Source organism: Somniosus microcephalus, chromosome 17 (genome assembly GCF_052327205.1).
Source record: "Somniosus microcephalus isolate GS21.2 chromosome 17, FLI_Smic_1.0, whole genome shotgun sequence".
Taxonomy (NCBI): domain Eukaryota; kingdom Metazoa; phylum Chordata; class Chondrichthyes; order Squaliformes; family Somniosidae; genus Somniosus; species Somniosus microcephalus.
The window spans coordinates 76,456,825-76,475,816 of record NC_141003.1 but is presented as its reverse complement, the minus strand read 5'-3'; the positions used below and the strand labels follow the sequence as shown (position 1 = coordinate 76,475,816).

The 18,992-nt window shown below is 45.1% G+C and overlaps 1 protein-coding gene across 2 annotated transcripts in view; it reads left to right on the top strand.

The window, feature by feature from the left end:
* Positions 1-2,898: 2,898 nt before the first annotated feature.
* The window catches only part of LOC147105870 (uncharacterized), a 129,407-nt gene continuing 113,313 nt past the window's right edge, over positions 2,899-18,992 (top strand). For both annotated transcript variants that reach the window (XM_086010693.1, XM_086010692.1), the window contains exons 1-2: positions 2,899-3,948; positions 11,919-12,067. In XM_086010693.1, coding sequence (XP_085866819.1) covers positions 3,861-3,948; positions 11,919-12,067 — 237 coding nt within the window. In that variant the 5' untranslated portion in view covers positions 2,899-3,860. The remainder of the gene's footprint in view (positions 3,949-11,918; positions 12,068-18,992) is intronic.

Below are 18,992 nucleotides of genomic sequence, written 5' to 3'. Positions count from 1 at the left end.
GAAATCACTACTGAATTCTTAAAGAACAGGAATATTTAAACACACCTATTATGGACTAGGGGTCTTATTAAACAAGATGCTTAATTTTTTAGCTAAAGAGCCTTTTCATTTTTAAAAAAAAATCACACCTTTACATTAGGCAAATGCACGATAATCACATAGCGCTTTGAAAAGTGAACTACTGGTAAACCCAAAGTTAGTGCACATCTGCAGGGGAAGGAAGCAGTGGTAGCAAACTAAAGGTGCATCAATTCACTGGTCTCCTCTGCCCTATCAATTTGTTAACTTACTAGTGCCTGTTGCTCCATTAATTTATTGATTTGTTGGCATGCCCACTACTCTGTGAATTTATTAGTTCATTAGTGCCTGTTGCTCGGTCAGTTTATGCATGTGTTGCTGTGGTCACTGCGGTTATGAATTTATTGATTGGGTGGTGCCTGCATTATTTATTAATTCACGATGCCTGCTTAAGTTGTGTTGTTATTGAGTTGCAATGCATGTGGTTGCTGTTTGCTCAGTTTTCCAGTATGGTGTTAAAAAACAAATTCGACTGTAAGTTTGATATTTACAATCCCACAGCTTCATGGTCATTTTTATTGCATTTTATATTGCCATTGCATTCAAATGCTCAAACTGACATGGCGAGTTGCAAAAGCAAAATACTGCGGATGATAGAAATCAGAAATAAAAACAGAAAATACTGGAAATACCCAGCAAGTCCGGCAGCAGCTGTGGAGAGAGAAACAGAGCTAATGTTTCAGGTCGATGACCTTTCGTCAGAACTGGAAAAAGTTAGAGATGTAACAGGTTTTAAGCAGGTGCAGAGGAAGGGAAGGGGGGAAGGAAAGAACAAAAGGGAAGGTCTGTGATAGGGCGGAAAGCAAGAGAGATTAAATGACAAAAAGGACGAGGGTGTAAGGCAAAAGAGGTGGTAATGGGACAAGAAACAAGAGAGTCTGGAGAAGCAGCATCATCAACAGCTGCTGTCAGAAAAATTGGGGGCAGAGGTTATGATCTGAAATTGTTGAACCTCAGTGTTGAGTCACGATTCTCATCTTTCTATTAGGCACTTTACAGCCTTCCGGACTCAACACGGAGTTCAACAATTTCAGACTATAGCCTCGGCCCCCAATTTTTTGTACGGCAGCTGTTGATGATTCTGCTACCTCTGTAACATTGCCCAGTTCCTGAAGCGTTAACTCTGTTCCTCTCTCCACAGATGGTGCCTGATCTGCTGAGTATTCCCAGCATTTTCTGTTTTTATTTGTTGAGTTTTAAACTTGCGTTCTCTGGTCCAGTGACATAACCGCTACACTACTGAAAGGTTATACCTATCAGGAAAGATTGAATGGGCTGGGGCTTTTTTCTCTGGAAAAGAGAAGACAGAGGAATGACCTGACGGAGGTCTATAAATTTATGAATGGGTTTGACAGGGTAGACGTGTTTCCACTTGCGTGGGAGACTAGAACTACAACAACAACATTTCATTTATATAGCGCCTTTAACATAGTAAAATGTCCCAAGGTGCTTCACAGGAGCGATTATCAAACAAAATTTGACAGCAAGCCACATAAGGAGATACTAGGACAGATAACCAAAAGCTTGGGCAAAGAGATAGGTTTTAAAGAGCATCTTAAAAGGAGGAGAGATAGAGAGAGAATTCCAGAGCTTAGGGCCAAGGCAACTGAAGGCATGGCCACGAATGGTGGAGCAATTACAATAGGGGAGGTTCAAGGGGCCAGAATTGGAGGAGCGCAGAGATCTCGGAAGGTTGTAGGGCTGGAGGAGGTTACAGAGATAGGGAGAGGAGAGGCCATGGAGGGATTTGAAAACAGGGATGAGACTTTTAAAATTCAGGCATTGCCGGACCGGGAGCCAATGTAGGTCAGCGAGCACTGGGGTGATGGGTGAACGGGACTTGGTGCCAGTTAGGACACGGGCAGCAGAGTTTTGGACGAGCTCAAGATTATAGAGGGTGGAAGATGGGAGGTCAGCCAGGAGAGTGTTGGAATAGTAAAGTCTAGAAGTAACAAAGGCATGGCGGAGGGTTTCAGCAGCAGATCAGCGGAGGCAGGGGCAGAGTCGGGTGACGTTATGGAGATGGAAGTAGGTGTCTTGGTCCTAGAACTAGTGGCCTTAAATATAAGACAGTCACTAATAAATCCAATAAGGAATTCAGGAGAAATTTATTTACCCAGAGAATGAGGAACTCGAAGTAATTGAGGAGAATAGCATAGATACATTTAAGGGGCAGCTAGATAAACACATGGGGGTAGAAAGGAATAAAAGGATACGTTGATGGTGTTAGATGAAGAGGGATGGGAAGAGGCTCCTGTGGAGCATGGGCCTATTGGGCGTGTTTCTATGCTGTAAATACTGTCATACACTGCACTACCGTACCCCCTATAGTAAATGAGGAGTTTGGATTCTTGAGGACGTGTTTTCCCTCTCTGCACTGTGGTTGACCATTTCAGCTGGGGGTTTTTTGGAAGGGTTGGATGGATGGATAACAACGTGATGCATTTTTAATCATATATAAGACAAACAATTAGGTAACAACAAGAGCGAGTGCGCTAGTTAAGGGATTACATTGCGTTCCTCTGGGGGTAGCACGGCCGTTCGATCGCGCGGAGGGTCCCATTGTGACGCATAGCTGAGAACATCAGCCCCATTCAAAGATAAACAGTAACAACTGGAAACATTACAAGTTGGAAACATTGTAACAGCTGGAAATTGTAACAACTGGGAACATTACAAGTTGGAAACATTGTAACAACTGGGAACATTACAAGTTGGAAACATTGTAACAACTGGGAACATTACAAGTTGGAAACATTGTAACAGCTGGAAATTGTAACAACTGGAAACTAACAACTGGGAACATTGTAGCAGCTGGAAATTGTAACAACTGGAAACGGAAACCACTGGGAACATTGTAGCAGTTGGAAACTAACAGCTGGAAACATTGGAACAACTGGAAGCATTGACAGCTGGAAACTGAAACAACTGGAAACTGAAACAACTGGAAACATTGCAGCTACTGAAAACATTGCAACAGTTGGACTGGAAACATTGTAACTACTGGAAACTAGCAACTGGATACATTGTAACAGCTGGATACATTGTAACAGCTGGAAACTGTCACAACTGGAAAATTTGTAACTACTGGAAACTGCAACAACTGGAAACATTGCAACAAGTTGGAAAAAGGGAAACATTTCGCGCGGGAACGTCACTGTGGCTTAGAAGTAGCGGTGAAGAAAAAAAGTCGACTCTTTTATTCATATTTATTATTTTGCAAATTAAAAAAAACCCACCCCAGACTCTTGGGCTTGGTTGCAATGACTGAAGAGGCACGGCTCGCTGTCGCTGCGAGGAGAGACGGTAGCAGGATGAGGTCACCAGCGGAGCTCAGGAAGTGCTGACTTGCTCCGCCTTTCACGGTGGTGAAGTGCGCAGCCAGCCCAGCTTTCTCTTTCTTTCTTTCTCCCCTTTGCTGATCTAGTACTTCCGCCTCGGCACAAGGAACCAGTTACGTGGGACGTTGCTTTCCCCACTTCTTCCGAGAGCACGTCAGCCGACCGCGTTTTTAACTTTTCAACAAAAAAAAAATCCCCCTAGAAATAGAATACAATTTCCTTTCCAGTTTTTTGTTCTACCTGCCACACCTGAGGTCCGACCGCAGGCAGCGAAGCCTCCCGACAAGATTGTTGCCAATTGCAGGGATCTCGCTCGCTCTCTCACGTGGAATTGTATCAAGTTGTTGCAACCCACCAACAAGAAACTTCCCTGCCGGCCCGAAGAGGACGCATGAAGGCGAGGAGGGCTGAAGGGCTGCTCTTACCAAATCCAGGGGAAACATGTTCCCTGCTGGCCTGCCGCTTACCTGGGAGGAGGAGGAGCAGCAGCCTTGCCCCCCAGCCTGGGATGGAAGTGCCTCTGGCCCAGGTGAGTCCCAGTCCTGGGCAGAAATTTCACCCCAACTTTCTCCATTACTGTTGCACCGTGCTCAGTTACAGCCAGAGACTTTGGCCTCTTCTTCCCCCATCTCTCAGGCCTATCTTAAAAGTTGCATTGTGTACCCACCCACCCAGTTATCTGATCTTTTTTTTACATCACAAGTTTTAACGATTGATTAAAGCCAAGACCGAGTTGTATTTATGGATCCTTTTTGAGCAGTTTTAATGATTCAACCTTTCAAAGCCAAGACTAGTTTGTATTTGTGCGATCCTCTGAGCGATCAGCCCCCCCCCCCCCTCCTCAGGCCTATCTTAAAAGTTGCATTGTGCCCTAGTTGTCAGGAATATAGTTTTATTTTTTTTTTAAATCACAAGAAAGGAGTTTTACTGATTCATTAAGCCAAGTTGTCTTATCAGAAAGTTTCCAACAAGGTTACAGTTCGAGAGGGGGGTGTACGTGTGACGGAATGGTTGTGTAATGCACACCTTTTTGTCCTGTGCACTTATTCTGAACATAAAGTGAGGCTTTGTTGAATTCTGCCACTGTAAGCGTAACAACCATTTCAAAAAAATCTTGGGTGATATTTCCTCTCTGTTTGAGAAAAGGGTTATTGGTGCTTTTAATTGTTTATTGCTTGCTAATGAAATAAGTGGACTTATCTTTCACGCATCCTTCCCCAGTGGTGATGCTATAGCACTACCTCTGGTGGGAGGGCATAATTACCGCATGACGGGTTTACATAGGCAGTTTGCATTATAAGTGTGTACATAAGAATTTTATAGTGAAAATCTAAAATTAAAGACTGATGTATGATTTTAAAATAAGGACTGATTTATGTCTGTGCCCTGGTCCAATTATCCCCTGGCCTCCAACTCCACTTCATCTGAAAACTACTGTTGGTCTTCACTCCCCATGTGCAGTGGGAGATCAACTAGTGTTAAAAAATGTTCTACTATTTCTTAGGGACAAGAATGCACAGAAAGCCATGCAGAGCTGCATATGTAAGGATTAAACAATTATACCTTGTGTAATCTGTGAGGAAACTTGAATTGTCTAATCTCCAGTTTCAAGTGAGATGTACCAATTTTGAACTTGGGCCTTCAGTCCTGTGATCAGAGTTAACGTGCTTCGATCTACACTTGTTTTGTATAACAGGAAAAGCTTATAATGGGATGTCTAGTTTGGCTATCCATTCGATGGCCTCCTGAGATGCCGAGTGGAGAAATGAGGTGCCTCCCGCAACAGATCTCAGTGGGCAGGTTGATGTGATGTGTTCCATGGTTTGGGACTCATGGCCACAGTCACACTTCGGGTCGTCCCTCATCTTCCACTTGTGGAGGAGGCGGCCACGTCGTCCGTGCGGGTTGGGTTGAGCGCTGTCCACTTTCTTTGAGGGAGGTTGAAGCCAGGGATCTCTGCTGTTGGGTCAGTGATGAGGTATTGGCTCTTTATGTTGCATGTGTCCCACAATTCCATCCATCTGCATCTACACTATTTAAGCCTTTAAGGATTTTAGAGTGTCATGTTGTCTCAGTAGTAGCTTTGTGAGTCAGACGGTTTAAGCCGCACTCCAGGAATTTGAGCACGTAATCCAGGCTGACATTTCAGTGCAGTACTGAAGGAGTGTTGTATTGTCAGATGTGCCGTCTTTCGGATAAGATGTTAAACTGAGGCTCCGTCCGCCTGTTCAGGAGGATGTAAATGATCCATTGGCATCATTCAAATAAGAGCAGGGATTTCTCCCAGTGTTCCGGCCAACATTTTGTCACTCAAATTGCATCTCCAAAAAACAAATGCACTGGTTATATATATCATTGTTATCTGTTGGACCTTGCTGTGTGCAATTGGGCTGCCAGGTTTGCCCACAAAATAAGTACCTACACTTCAAAAGCAGTTCATTGGCTATGAGGCACTTTGGGCCATCATGAGGCCGTGGAAGGTGCAATATAAAAAGGGGGGTGGAAGGAAAGTACTTACATTTGTGCAAGTTCTTTCTATAAGAATTTTACAGATCCAGTGTGGGTATATTAATGCCCCAAAATGTGGAACTAGAATCATTGATTTACAATAGAAAATCATGTCATAATAGCAATATTGAATATGGCTGCAGCAGAAGTCAGGATTGGCAATTAAATATAGCTAGGTGTAAAACTTTCAGGAGGGTGGGGGGAGAGAGAAAGGGAAGAGGTAGGACAACTAATTCGAGATTTTATAGCACTACGACATAAGTGTCCTTTCTTTCGGAAGATGGACTAAAACCACTCTAGAAATGAGGCCAAAGGTGAACCAACAAACCGCTTTATTTTATGTGAAATATATGAATCAACTGATGTTGATTATTTAAATCCTATGATGTCGATGTTGGGGGTTAGATGATGGTAATGCCATTGAATGTCAAGGGGCGGTGGTTAGACGCTCTCTTGGAGATCATCCTTACCTGGCACTTGTGTGGCGCGAATGTTACCTGCCACTTATCAGCCCAAGCCTGAATGTCATCCAGGTCTTGCTGCATGCGGGCACGGACTGCTTCATTATCTGAGGAGTTGCGAATGGCACTGAACACTGTGCAGTCATCAGCGAACATCCTCACTTCTGACCTTATGCCGGAGGGAAGGTCATTGATGAAGCAGCTGAAGATAGTTGGGCCAAGGACACTGCCCCGAGGAACTCTTGCAGTGATGTTTCTGTAAATGCCAGTGTTGTAGCTGTACTGGAACAGCTTGGCTAGAGGCACGGCCAGTTCTGGAGCACAAGTCTTCAGCACGACAGCCTTCGCTGTATCTAGTGTGCTCAGCCGTTTCTTGATGTCACGTGGAGTGAATCGAATTGGTTGACGACTGGCTTCTGTGATGGTGGGGCCCTCAGAAGGAGGCCGAAATGGATCATCCATTCAGCACTTCTGGCTGAAGATGGTTGCAGACACATCTGCCTTGTCTTTTGCACTCGTGTGCTGGGCTCCGCCATCATTGAGGATGGGGATGTTCATGGAGCCTCCTCCTCCCGTTAGTTGTTTAATTGTCCACCACCATTCACGATTGGATGTGGCAGGACTGCAGAGCTTTGATCTGATCCGTTGGTTGTGGTATCACTTAGCTCTGTCCATAGCATGCTGCTTCCGCTGTTTAACATGCATGTAGTCCTGTGTTGCAGCTTCTCCAGATTGACATCTCATTTTTAGGTTCATTGGGTGCTGCTCCTGGCATGCTCTTCTACACTCTTCCTTGAACCAGGGTTGGTCCCCTGGCTTGATGGTAATGGTAGAATGAGGGATATGCCGGGCCACAAGGTTATAGATTGTGGTGGAATACAATTCTGCTGCTGCTGATGGCCCACAGCGCCTCATGGATGGCCAGTTTTGAGCTGCTAGATCTGTTCTGAATCTATCCCATTTAGCACGGTGGTAGTGCCACACAACACAATGGAGGGTGTCCTCAGTGTGAAGACAGGACTTCGTCTCCACAAGGACTGTGCGGTGGTCACTGCTACCAATACTGTCATGGACAGATGCATCTGCGACCGGTAGATTGGTGAGGATGAGGTCAAGTAGGAAGTGGGCTGAAGTCTGGCTTAACGGTCCTGGTATAGCTCATTGGCATCTTTCTTAAAGTGCAACCTCTGTGAGCAATGCTTCTGGGTCAGCTAGAAGCTTGAGTGCCTTGGTGCATCAACAGGAGATTGCTATAGGCCTCTTTCTCCTACAAAAACAAAGATTATGGGGTATCCCCAATTCATTGTGGCTTCTTTGAAATGGGGGAGGGAGGGTGAAAATGGTAACCTCACAGTAGAATAAGAACATAAGAATTAGGAGCAGGAGTCGGCCATACGGCCCCTCGAGCCTGCTCCACCAGTCAAGATCATGGCTGATCTTTGACCTAAGCACCACTTTCCCGCCTGATCCCCATATCCCTTGATTCCCCTAGAGTCCAAAAATCTATCGATCTCAGCCTTGAATATACTCAACGACTGAGCATCCACAGCCCTTTGGGGTAGAGAATTCCAAAGATTCACCACCCTCTGAGTGAAGAAATTCCTCCTCATCTCAGTCTTAAATGGCCAATCCCTTATCCAGAGACTGTGTCCCCCAGTTCTAGAGACTCCAGCCAGGGGAAACAATCTCTCAGCATCTACTCTGTCAATCCCCCTCAGAATCTTATATGTTTCAATGAGAATGCCTAACGAAGATGGTGAAGCAGCTGTCAGCAGGTGCGGGGGGGGGGGGGAAATAAAAGGTACGATAGCAAAATACTGCGGATGCTGGAAATCCGAAATAACAACAGAAAACGCTGGAAAAACTCAGCAGGCCAGGCAGCATCCGTGGAGAGAGAAACAGAGTTAACGCTTCAGGTCGAAGACCCTTCGTCAGAACTAGAAAAAAGCAGGAAATGGATAGATTTTAATGCAAGTAGGGGGCTGGGAAAAGGGGGAGGGGAATGAAAGAACAAAAGGGAAGGTCAGTGACCGGATAGAAAGCAGGAGGGAGGATAGAAAGCAGGAGAGATAAAGAGGAAATAAAGGGTGCTTGGGCCCTTTAAATTCACTTCCACCTAGTAAAGCTGCATGCTCGTTTTCTCCGGGTGTGATTTACATCCGGCAGCGATGAGAGAGTAATGACGGAAAATAGTACAGTGAACGTTTCCAGTACTGGGTGGAACTAATGTTAAAATATTGAACAGGCAGACAGAGATCCAGCAGTATGAGTTCCTGCATCATTTCCTGCTTCTGCCGACTCCCTTACTGCCGACTCCTGCAGCGCCAGCTGAAAATCAGGCAGTACGAAGAGGAAAATCCAGGCTATTGTGTTGAGCTATTTCCGAGCAGCAGTTGACAAAGCAAATAGAACGCAGCGCTATATGGTCAAATCAGTATGAGGCTGTCGTACTGAAGCTGTATTGTGCTGTGGTAAGGCTGCATTTTGATTGCTTTGTTTGATTCCGGTCAACAAAGCACACAGGAAATATCGAAGCCCTGGAAGAGGTGTCGAGGAGGGCCACAAGACTGATGTCAGAAGATTGAATTGTGAGGAATGCTAACTCTCCAGCCTTGGGGGGCGGGGGGGCGGGGGGGGGGTGGCGGATAAAAAGGTGAAAGGTTAGAGGCTCACAGCGGTAGGTAAGATACTGAATGGAATAGCAAGCACTATTTCAAGATCACAGAATCACAGAAACCCCACAGTGCAGATAGAGGCCATTTCGGCCCATCGAGCCTGCACCGACACATATCCCACCCGATCCCTGTAACCCCTACACCAACACATATCCCACCCTATCCCCGTAACCCCACGTATTTAATCCCCCTAACACTAAGGGTCAATTTATCATAGCCAATCAACCTAACCCGCACATCTTTGGACTGTGGGAGGAAACCGGAGCACCCGGAGGAAACCCACGCAAACACAGGGAGAATGTGCAAACTCCACACAGACAGTCACCCGAGGCCGGATTTGAACCCGGGTCCCTGGCGCTGTGAGGCAACAGTGCTAACCACTATGCCACCGTGCTGATAAACCAAGACTTTGGATCAAGAGGATATGCGTACAAACTAGCAAAAGCCAACTTCCAAGACTGATGTCAGGAGGTACTTTCCACACACAGTGATTATTATCTGGAATAGTCTTCTAGGTGGGGCAATGGAGGGACAAATTCTAGAATCACTAAGGAGGCACTTGGATTCTGGGAGTGTTGCTTTCTATTGGAGGGTATGCTAGATGGGCAGAATTGTTTTCCTCATCTGAGCTTTGCGATTGGGTGTTGTGCCGAGAGTATTACCCTGTGGTTCAGGCAACAATGGCCAAGCCGGGTTGCATCTCCACAGGGAGACCAAGAATTGGCTCAGCCTTAACTTGTTTGTGTAAACCACAGTGTGCCCGATGTCTGGAGCCTCACAGACTTTCCCTGCATCAGAGACTGAAGTGGTAGAAAAGCTAGTTTTGCTGATGTTAAATCAAAACAAATTTATGTGCAAGTACATTTAGTTTCAGTCTCCTGGGGGGGGCCTGAGCCTATTTATTGTGAAGGCAGTGCCACTATCTAAACAAAGATGCTTCTGTTAACAGTATTAATTGAGGAGGTGCTTGGAGCAAAACAACCTCGAGACGACCACCTTGGTTCCAAAACCAACGTTTGGTTGATCTCCTCCACTAGATGTGATAGTGGCGACTGGTGCAAATTCAGCTGAAGCAACCTCGTGAACTGCGACAAAGATGTTTCCTGCAATCACATTGAACAGGAAATAGTTACTGTATGCTGTAGAAAAAGGAATCACCGATCCTTGAAGGGTGGTAATCAGTCTGTGGGGCGGAAGATTTTCCCTATTAGCAGTATGATGAAGGCTGTCAATGCATGTCATGTCCTGCAGTGGGTTGTGGTGTGATTTTTCGTCATTGACGATGGAGCCAAGTTTCTGGAAGAAAATTAGCATTGCATGAGTAGGTGCGAACAGGGAGCTCTGATGAGACACTCAACTAGATATGGTAGATGGTTGGCACATCTTGAAAATGCATGGTTACAATCGGCATTTTGTAAATATTCTAGATCCTGAAACGGGTATCAAAGGGCAATGTCTTGTACAGGCAGCTGAGATCCTCAAAGTGAAAGCTGAGATACTTGTGATGGCCAGCCCGAATGACTGTGTGATGCAAAGTCTTATCTTGGTGAGCCAGTTTCCCCAGATAAACTGCCTGAAAGATTAGACACCGCCATCTTGAACTGTTTGCAAAAAAATCTCTTCAGTGCTCTAAATTCTGGAGTAGGATGAAACTCATCAGATTTCTTTAGGACAGTAGATTAATGTGAGTTAAATCCATCCTTTTTCAGATTCAGCTTAGGCAAAAGGAGGCTTTTGATCTTGGTAGCCAGTATCTCATTTAAGTCAAGGTTCTCTAAAATGGCCGGACCTAATCATCGTATAAAGTGTGTGTGGGGTGGGAGTGGGGGTGAAGGTGTGGGGGGGGAACAGAAGGAGATAGTCCCAACTGCTGGCCAAGCATCTGCCATGATTTTCCTCCATTCGATTGCACAGTGCACCAAAGGCCACCAGGCTAGGTCCTTGGCAGAATAGGATGGGAACAGTCTCTTTTTATTTCTGGACTCATCCAGTATAGAATTGGCCTTAACCGCGCTGTTGCCACCAACAAATAGTGAGACAGGAGAGCATCGCAGTTCAGGCTCACGCATGAACAGTGGCTCATAACATGAGGTACTGGCAGGCTGCCAATGCCTCTGGAACCACCTCCGCAGGACTAGCAAATCATTGCCATCAGAAGCAAAGAGAATAGAGTTCCAACAGCAAATTGCACACCAAGTTACTGTACGTTCCTTATTACCAACAGAGTGGTAAACTGCATTCGAAGACGCTTCATTTATGGTACCATTGCGACACAGGTGGGAATGTAAAAGGTGAGCCCACCATATGGGCATTTTTAAAAATTGAGTAAGCGCCAACATTATTATTGAAATATTTTAATATAAATCCGTATGGGTATTTCTTTTAATTTTGGAAGGAGGTCCGGGCAGAAGCGATATAAGGTTGGCTTGTCTGGTGGAAATCTAACGTCCGTCAAAAATCAGATGGCGCCTGATTTGGAAGTTAATTTTTTTTAAATTATATTTTTTTAAGAAGCAAAATTTGAGCTTAATTTTATTCAAGCATATTGACTGTTCTTTAATGTATAATTTGATACCCTGTGTTAAACACCAGCTGGTCCAATGAGTTGCGATAGTGGTAGGCAGCACCTTTTGTAGTTTTCAGGTTTTTGAAAACTTTTCAAAGAATTGGAAACGACCCCTTCAGAAAACCGTAGCGAGAATAGTAAAGCGTGTTCAGTTTGCCCTTTAAGAACTAAACTCCTTTTTTTTGAGAGTTAATACGATTGTTGAGGAGTAACTAACTTCTTTCCAAATTAAACCTGCAGTTCTATTGCTGTGCCGTACAATATTGTGTCCTTTTTTTTTCTTTTGCAGAAACTTTTCATACTGTGCCACTCGCCTCCAGCCAGTTCACACAAGAAATCCTGCCAACCTTGCAGCAGGCGTACTTGGACGCTTCATCGGGGAGTTACTTTCAGTACAACCAAGTAACATTAGTGAATAATGCAAAACTTCTAGATCAGGTATTATTGTATTAAAGCAGACAAAGAATCTGACGGACATTGAGATTTTGCCTTCTACTTAATGTATGTTGCTGCCAATCATCGGGATTTTCTGTCGCAGGCTAACTTGGCTTTGCTTATAGTTGTCCTGTTTTAAAGCTTGTCTCCTGAACATAAGAAATAGGAGCAGGAGTAGGCCGTACGGCTCCTCGAGCCTGCTCCGCCATTCAATAAGATCATGGCTGAACTTTTACCTCAACTCCACTTTCCCGACCGATCCCCATACCCTTTGATTACCTGAGTGTGAAAAATTTATCTATCTCATTCTTGCCCTCTTAAGCATCCACAGCCCTCTGGGGTAGAGAATTCCAAAGATTCGCAACCCTCTGAGTGAAGAAATTTCTCCTCAACTTAGCCCTAAATGGCCGACCCCTTGCCCTGAGCCTATGACCCCCAAGTTCTAGACTCTCCAGCCAGGGGAAACATCCTCTCAGCATCTTGTCTCCTGAAAGATTACTTGTTACCAGGCAAAAAGGTAGGGGAGGTGGGGTAGCATTGCTGGTAAAGGAGGGGATTAATGCAATGGAAAGGAAGGATATTAACTCGGATGAAACGGAATCTGTATGGGTAGAAATGAGAAATAGCAAGGGGAGGAAAACGTTAGTGGGTGTGATATATAGGCCTCCAAATAGTAATATGGAGGTGAGGGAAGGCATTAAAAAGGGAAATTAGAGAAGCGTGCGATAAGAGCACAGCTGTCATCATGGGTGACTTTAATTTACATATTGATTGGACTACCCAAATTAGTAAAAATTCTGAGGAGGAGGAATTCCTGGAATGTTTTCGGGACGGTTATCTGGACCAATATGTCGAGGAGCCGACTCGAGATCAGGCCATTTTAGACTGGGTATTGTGCAATGAGAAGGGACTTATCAGCAATCTTCTTGTACGAGGCCCCTTGGGTCAGAGCGATCATAATATGATCGAGCTCTCAGTCGAGATGGAGAGTGAGGAAATTGAATCAGAGACTAAGGTCCAGAACTTAAATAAAGGGAATTACGAGGGTATGAGACGGGAATTGGGTAAGATTGATTGGGTGGTGTTTCTGGGGGGATTGACAGTGGATAGACAATGGCAAGCATTCAAAGATAGAATGGAAGAATTCCAGAACATGTTTATACCGGTTTGGCATAAAAATAAACCTAAAAAGGTGACTCAACCGTGGATAACGAGGGAAATTAGGGACAGCATAAAATCAAAAAAAAGGGCATATCAACTGGCAAAAAAAAGCACCAGACCGGAAGATTGGGGGCAGTACAGGATACAGCAAAAGAGGACAAAGGGATTAATCAGGAAGGGGAAAATAGAATACGAAAGTAAACTTGCAGCAAACATAAAGACAGACTGCAAAAGCTTTTATCGGTATATCAGGAGGAAAAGACTGGTAAAATCCCAAGTCGGTCCCTTGCAGTCCGATTCGGGAGAATATATAATGGAGAATAAGGAAATGGCAGACCAATTAAACTCATACTTTGGTTCTGTATTCACAAAGGAGGACACAAATAACCTCCCAGGAATATCGGCAAACATAGGGACTAATGAGAGGGAGGAGCTGACAGAAATTAGTATCTCTAGGGATATGGTGTTGGGTAAGTTGAGGGGACTGAAGGCCGACAAATCCCCGGGGCCTGATAAACTACATCCTAGGGTACTTAAGGAGGTGGCCCTGGAGATAGCAGATGCTCTAAGGATCATCTTCCGGAACTCCATTGACTCGGGAACAGTACCCGTGGATTGGAGGGTAGCTAATGTTACCCCAATATTTAAAAAGGGGGGTAGAGAGAAAGCAGGGAATTATAGACCAGTAAGCCTTACATCGGTTGTGGGCAAAATGCTAGAGTCCATTATTAAGGATAAAATAGCGGAGCACTTGACAAATGGGGAAAGGATCGGACAGAGTCAACATGGATTTACAAAGGGTAAATCGTGTTTGACTAATCTGCTGGAATTTTTTGAGGAAGTAACTGGTAAAATAGATGGGGGAGAGCCAGTGGATGTGGTGTACCTTGACTTCCAGAAAGCCTTCGATAAGGTTCCACACAAAAGATTATCATGCAAAATTAAGGCTCATGGGATTGGGGGCAAAGTATTAACGTGGATAGAGAACTGGCTGGCGGATAGAAAACAGAGAGTTGGAATAAACGGCTCGTTTTCGGAGTGGCAGGCAGTGACCAGCGGGGTGCCGCAAGGATCTGTCCTGGGACCCCAGCTGTTCACAATATATATAAATGATCTGGATCAGGGAATTGGATGCAATATTTCCAAATTCGCTGACGACACTAAACTAGGAGGAGGGGTGGGCTCTGATGAGGATGTCAGGAGGCTACAATGCGATTTGAACAGGTTGGGGGAATGGGCGGATACGTGGCAGATGCACTATAATGTGGATAAATGCGAGGTCATCCACTTTGGGGGTAAAAACAGGAGGGTGGATTATTATCTAAATGGCAATAGATTGGGAGATGGGGAAGTGCAGAGGGACCTGGGTGTTCTTGTGCACCAGTCACTGAAGGAGAGCATGCAGGTGCAACAGGCGATTAAGAAGGCAAATGGTATGTTGGCCTTCATATCAAGGGGGTTCGAGTATAGGAATAGGGATACCTTACTACAGCTGTACAAGGTGCTGGTGAGACCGCATCTGGAGTATTGTGTACAGTTTTGGTCGCCCCATCTGCGGAAGGATGTTCTTGCCATGGAAAGAGTGCAGCGGCGATTCACCAGGCTGATACCTGGAATGGCGGGAATGACCTACGAGGAGAGATTGAATAGTTTGGGCTTGTACTCACTGGAGTTTAGAAGATTGAGAGGGGATCTCATCGAAACATATAAAATTATGGCAGGCCTGGACAGGCTGAATTCAGAGAGAATGTTTCCAATGGCAGGGGAGCACAGAACCAGGGGCCACAGTCTAAAAATAGCGGGCAAATCATTTAAAACAGAGATGAGGAAGAATTTCTTCACTCAAAGAGTGGTGAGCCTGTGGAATTCCCTGCCACAGAGGGCTGTGAAGGCTAATTCAATAAATATTTTCAAGAGAGAATTGGATATATTTCTGAAGGCTAAGGGGATTAAGGGTTACGGAGAAAAGGCGGGGACGGGGTACTGAACTGGTAAGATCAGCTATGATCTCAGACGAAGATCAGCCATGATCTCATTGAATGGCGGAGCAGGCTCGAAGGGCCGAATGGCCTACTCCTGTTCCTATCTCTATGTTTCTATGTTTCTAACCAATTTAAAGTAATACTGTACATTGCATGAAATACAGATGACATTTTTCAAACTTTTGTGTTGGGATGTAGAATTACACCAACAAACCGGATAGGATTTGCTGTGAATCTGGGACACGTGGGCCTAAAAATGGAGCAAGAACTACACAATTTATAGTGACACCTGTGTTTACTGTGAAGCAGACTGAGAATGAATGAATTAAAAATTGAAACATGCAGCTGCTTAAAAGGACTGTCTCCGATCTAATTTGCCATGTTTGAGAATAGTGTGCGGTAATATTAGTTAGGTAAAGGTTTTTAAAAAAAAAAAAAAAATGAAAAGCAGTAACGAGTTAAATAAAATGGTAGCCAATGTAGGATAGCAAGGTGGGAACAATGCAGATTGAAAATTCTACTGTTCCTAGTATTTCTTCCCTTTTTAGCATTTAATTTTTATGTAGGGAATCCGTTATGACATAGACGTGAGGCCCCTACCCAATTTTCCAGCATATTTAAATGAGGTTTAAATAACATGGCGAAATCATGCTGGAATTACCGTTTCATTTACCTTGAGCATTAATCGTGCCCACACACAACGAGCACCCAGGGTTGCTATGTGCAGAGGAAACACTTTACTATGTTAAAGGTGCCATATAAATGCAAGTTGTCGTAATGGTAGAAGTAAATTTCACGAACCAAACACTGAAATCATAACGGCCCAGAAATTCGGGTCGGAGGCTTCCTGCGGGTGCAAACCTCCAACCTGCACTTATCCGGCGCGCCGGCCGTTGAGCTGTGGGCCCGCGTGGAATTCCGATCCTGGGCCTCCTCCAACTGCCGGCGCGCAGTGCTTGCGTATCCCAGGGGCGCAGTTAGTTCGAAGCGTGTTAGTCCCATGGAGAGCCAATGGTAGCAGGGAAATGCCCATTCATAAAATTGACAGGAAGAGCTGTCAAAACTATAAATACTATAAGCCCCAAAACATAACTAAAACTTCAAATAATTTTTTTTTTTAAATCACATTTTAAAAATAACTATAAATTGCATAAAATAACTATTAAACAATATAAATTTTTGAAAAAATTTATTACATTTTCTAACGGGGCTAAAAATAAACTTACCTTTCTTTAAAGTATTTAAAAAATAATAAACCTGTGGAAAAAATGTTTTAATTTTAATTAATTCACCACTTACCTTGTAAAAAGCAGGCCTTGCTGGAAAAAAACCGTAAGTTCCAGGCGTACGCGCTGCCTCTGGCGTATGCGTTCGACCTTTGAACCCCTTCCTTTAAGGGAACGGAAGTTCCGGTTTCCCACGCACGCGCAGTGCATGCACGAAACCGGCACTTTCGTTGGGCCTACGGGTGAGTACCCAGCGAGTACTCGCCCGTGGAGACCCGAATTTCTGGGCCAACGTTTTTCAGAATCTTTATTTCTCCACTGATCTTTAGAATTTTCTTTTGCTCCTGGCCAACTGCTTTGCCTCATCTGACTTTCTGCGATTAGCTTTGGGGCCACCTCCCCTCACCGCCTTCTCCCCCACCCCCCCTTTCAGACGGGGCACAGTGGGATTCCATTGGGATCGCCTTCAGTGGTTGTTTCTGGAAGAAGAGGAGGAGGTACTGAAGGAGGAAAGACTGGCGAGCTTCACCCGGGGGTGCATGCTATGAACTTGTCAGTGTCCCCCAAAACCAGGCTAGACTGGTCAAGGCGCCTCTATCCAGCATTTGCCTGAAGATCAGAAGCAGCAACCTGAAGAGCTTGTGGAGGACAACTCGTTCCTAGTTACAACGTACATTCATGATATACTGATACAGGAGATCTTACATAGAAACATAGAAGATAGGAGCAGGAGTAGGCCATTTGGCCCCTCGAGCCTGTTCTGCCATTCAATGCGATCATGGCTGATCATCCAAATTCAGTACCCTGTCCCTGCTTTCTCCCCATATCCCTTGATCCCTTTAGCCTTAAGAAATATATCCAACTCCTTCTTGAATATATTTAGTGTATTGGCCTCAACTGCCTTCTGTGGTAGAGAATTCCATAGGTTCACCACTCCCTGGGTGAAGAAATTCCTCCTCATCTCAGTCCTAAATGGCTTACCCCTTATCCTTAGACTGTGACCTTCTCTCGAATACCTCATCTGGCCACTGCATGAACAGTGCCTTGAACATCTTGCCCCTTCCCACCAGTTAGCATGCCGCCATCATACGGAACCTTCCCTGTGGGCTCAAAATCACGCAGCTCCTATTTATTCCACCGGAAAGCAACTCCCAAACCTTGCAAAGACTAAGGGTCTACATGCACAAAAACGTTAGCGCAACCAAAATTTTAATGTGATTTTTTTTTCCCGTGTGTGTGAGGGCTGACTACTTTATACCGTGCATCATCTTCGTGCCAGTGTGTAATATATAGCTTCTTGGACCCAATCTAAACACACAACTTCGGCTGCAGGTCTGCCTGCAGCTTGCCATCTGCTCCTGAGCGGACAGCAGTAATACCACTGACACAATGGCACTGTTCTCCTCCATGTTAGAGCGTCACCACAGGAAGGAGGGTGTAATTACAGCATGCTAAGTTTACATTTCTTTATTCGTTCACGGGATGTGGGTGTTGCTGGCAAGGCCAGCATTTATTGCCCATCCCTAATTGCCCTTGAAGCCGCCGCCTTGAACCGCTGCAGTCCGTACGTTGAAGGTACTCCCACAGTGCTGTTAGGGAGGGAGTTCCAGGATTTTGACCCAGCACCGATGAAGGAATGGCGATATATTTCCAAGTCAAAATGGTGTGTGACTTGGAGGGGAACTTGGAGGTGATGGTGTTCCCATGCGCCTGCTGCCCTTGTCCTTCTAGTTGGTAGAGGCCGCGGGTTTGGGAGGTGCTGTCGAAGAAGCCTTGGCGAGTTGCTGCAGTGCATCTTTGTAGATGGTACACACTGCAGCCACAGTATGCCGGTGGTGGAGGGAGTGAATGTTTAAGGTGGTGGATGGGGTGCTAGTCAAGCGGGCTGCTTTGTCCTAGATGGTATCGAGTTTCTTGAGTGTTGTTGGAGCTGCACTCATCCAGGCAAGTGGAGAGTATTCCATCACACTCCTGACCTGTGCCTTGTAGATGGTGGAAAGGCTTTGGGGAGTCAGGAGGTGAGAAACTCGCCACACAATACCCAGCCTCTGACCTGCTCTTATAGCCACAGTATTTATGTGGCTGGTCCAGTTAAGTTTCTGGTCAATGGTGACTCCCTAGGATGTTGATGGTGGGGGATTTAGCGATGGTTATGCCGTTGAATGTCAAGGGGCGGTGGTTAGACGCTCACTTGTTAGAGATAGTCATTGCCTGGCACTTGTGTGGCACGACTGTTACCTGCCACTTATCAGCCCAAGCCTGAATGTTGTCTAGGTTTTGCTGCATGCGGGCATGGACTGCTTCATTATCTGAGGAATTGTGAATGGAATTGAACACTCTGCAATCATTAGCGAACATCCCCACGTCTGACCTTCTGATGGAGGGAATGTAATTGATGAAGCAGCTGAAGATGGTTGATGACATAGGCAGTCCTCATTATAAATGTGGACATAGATATTTATCGTGGAAAAAGCATACATAAATATAACAGATTTATGACTTTAAAATGGAAGTTGTTATGTATACACGCCCTCGTCCAATTATCTCCTGCCTCCTCGC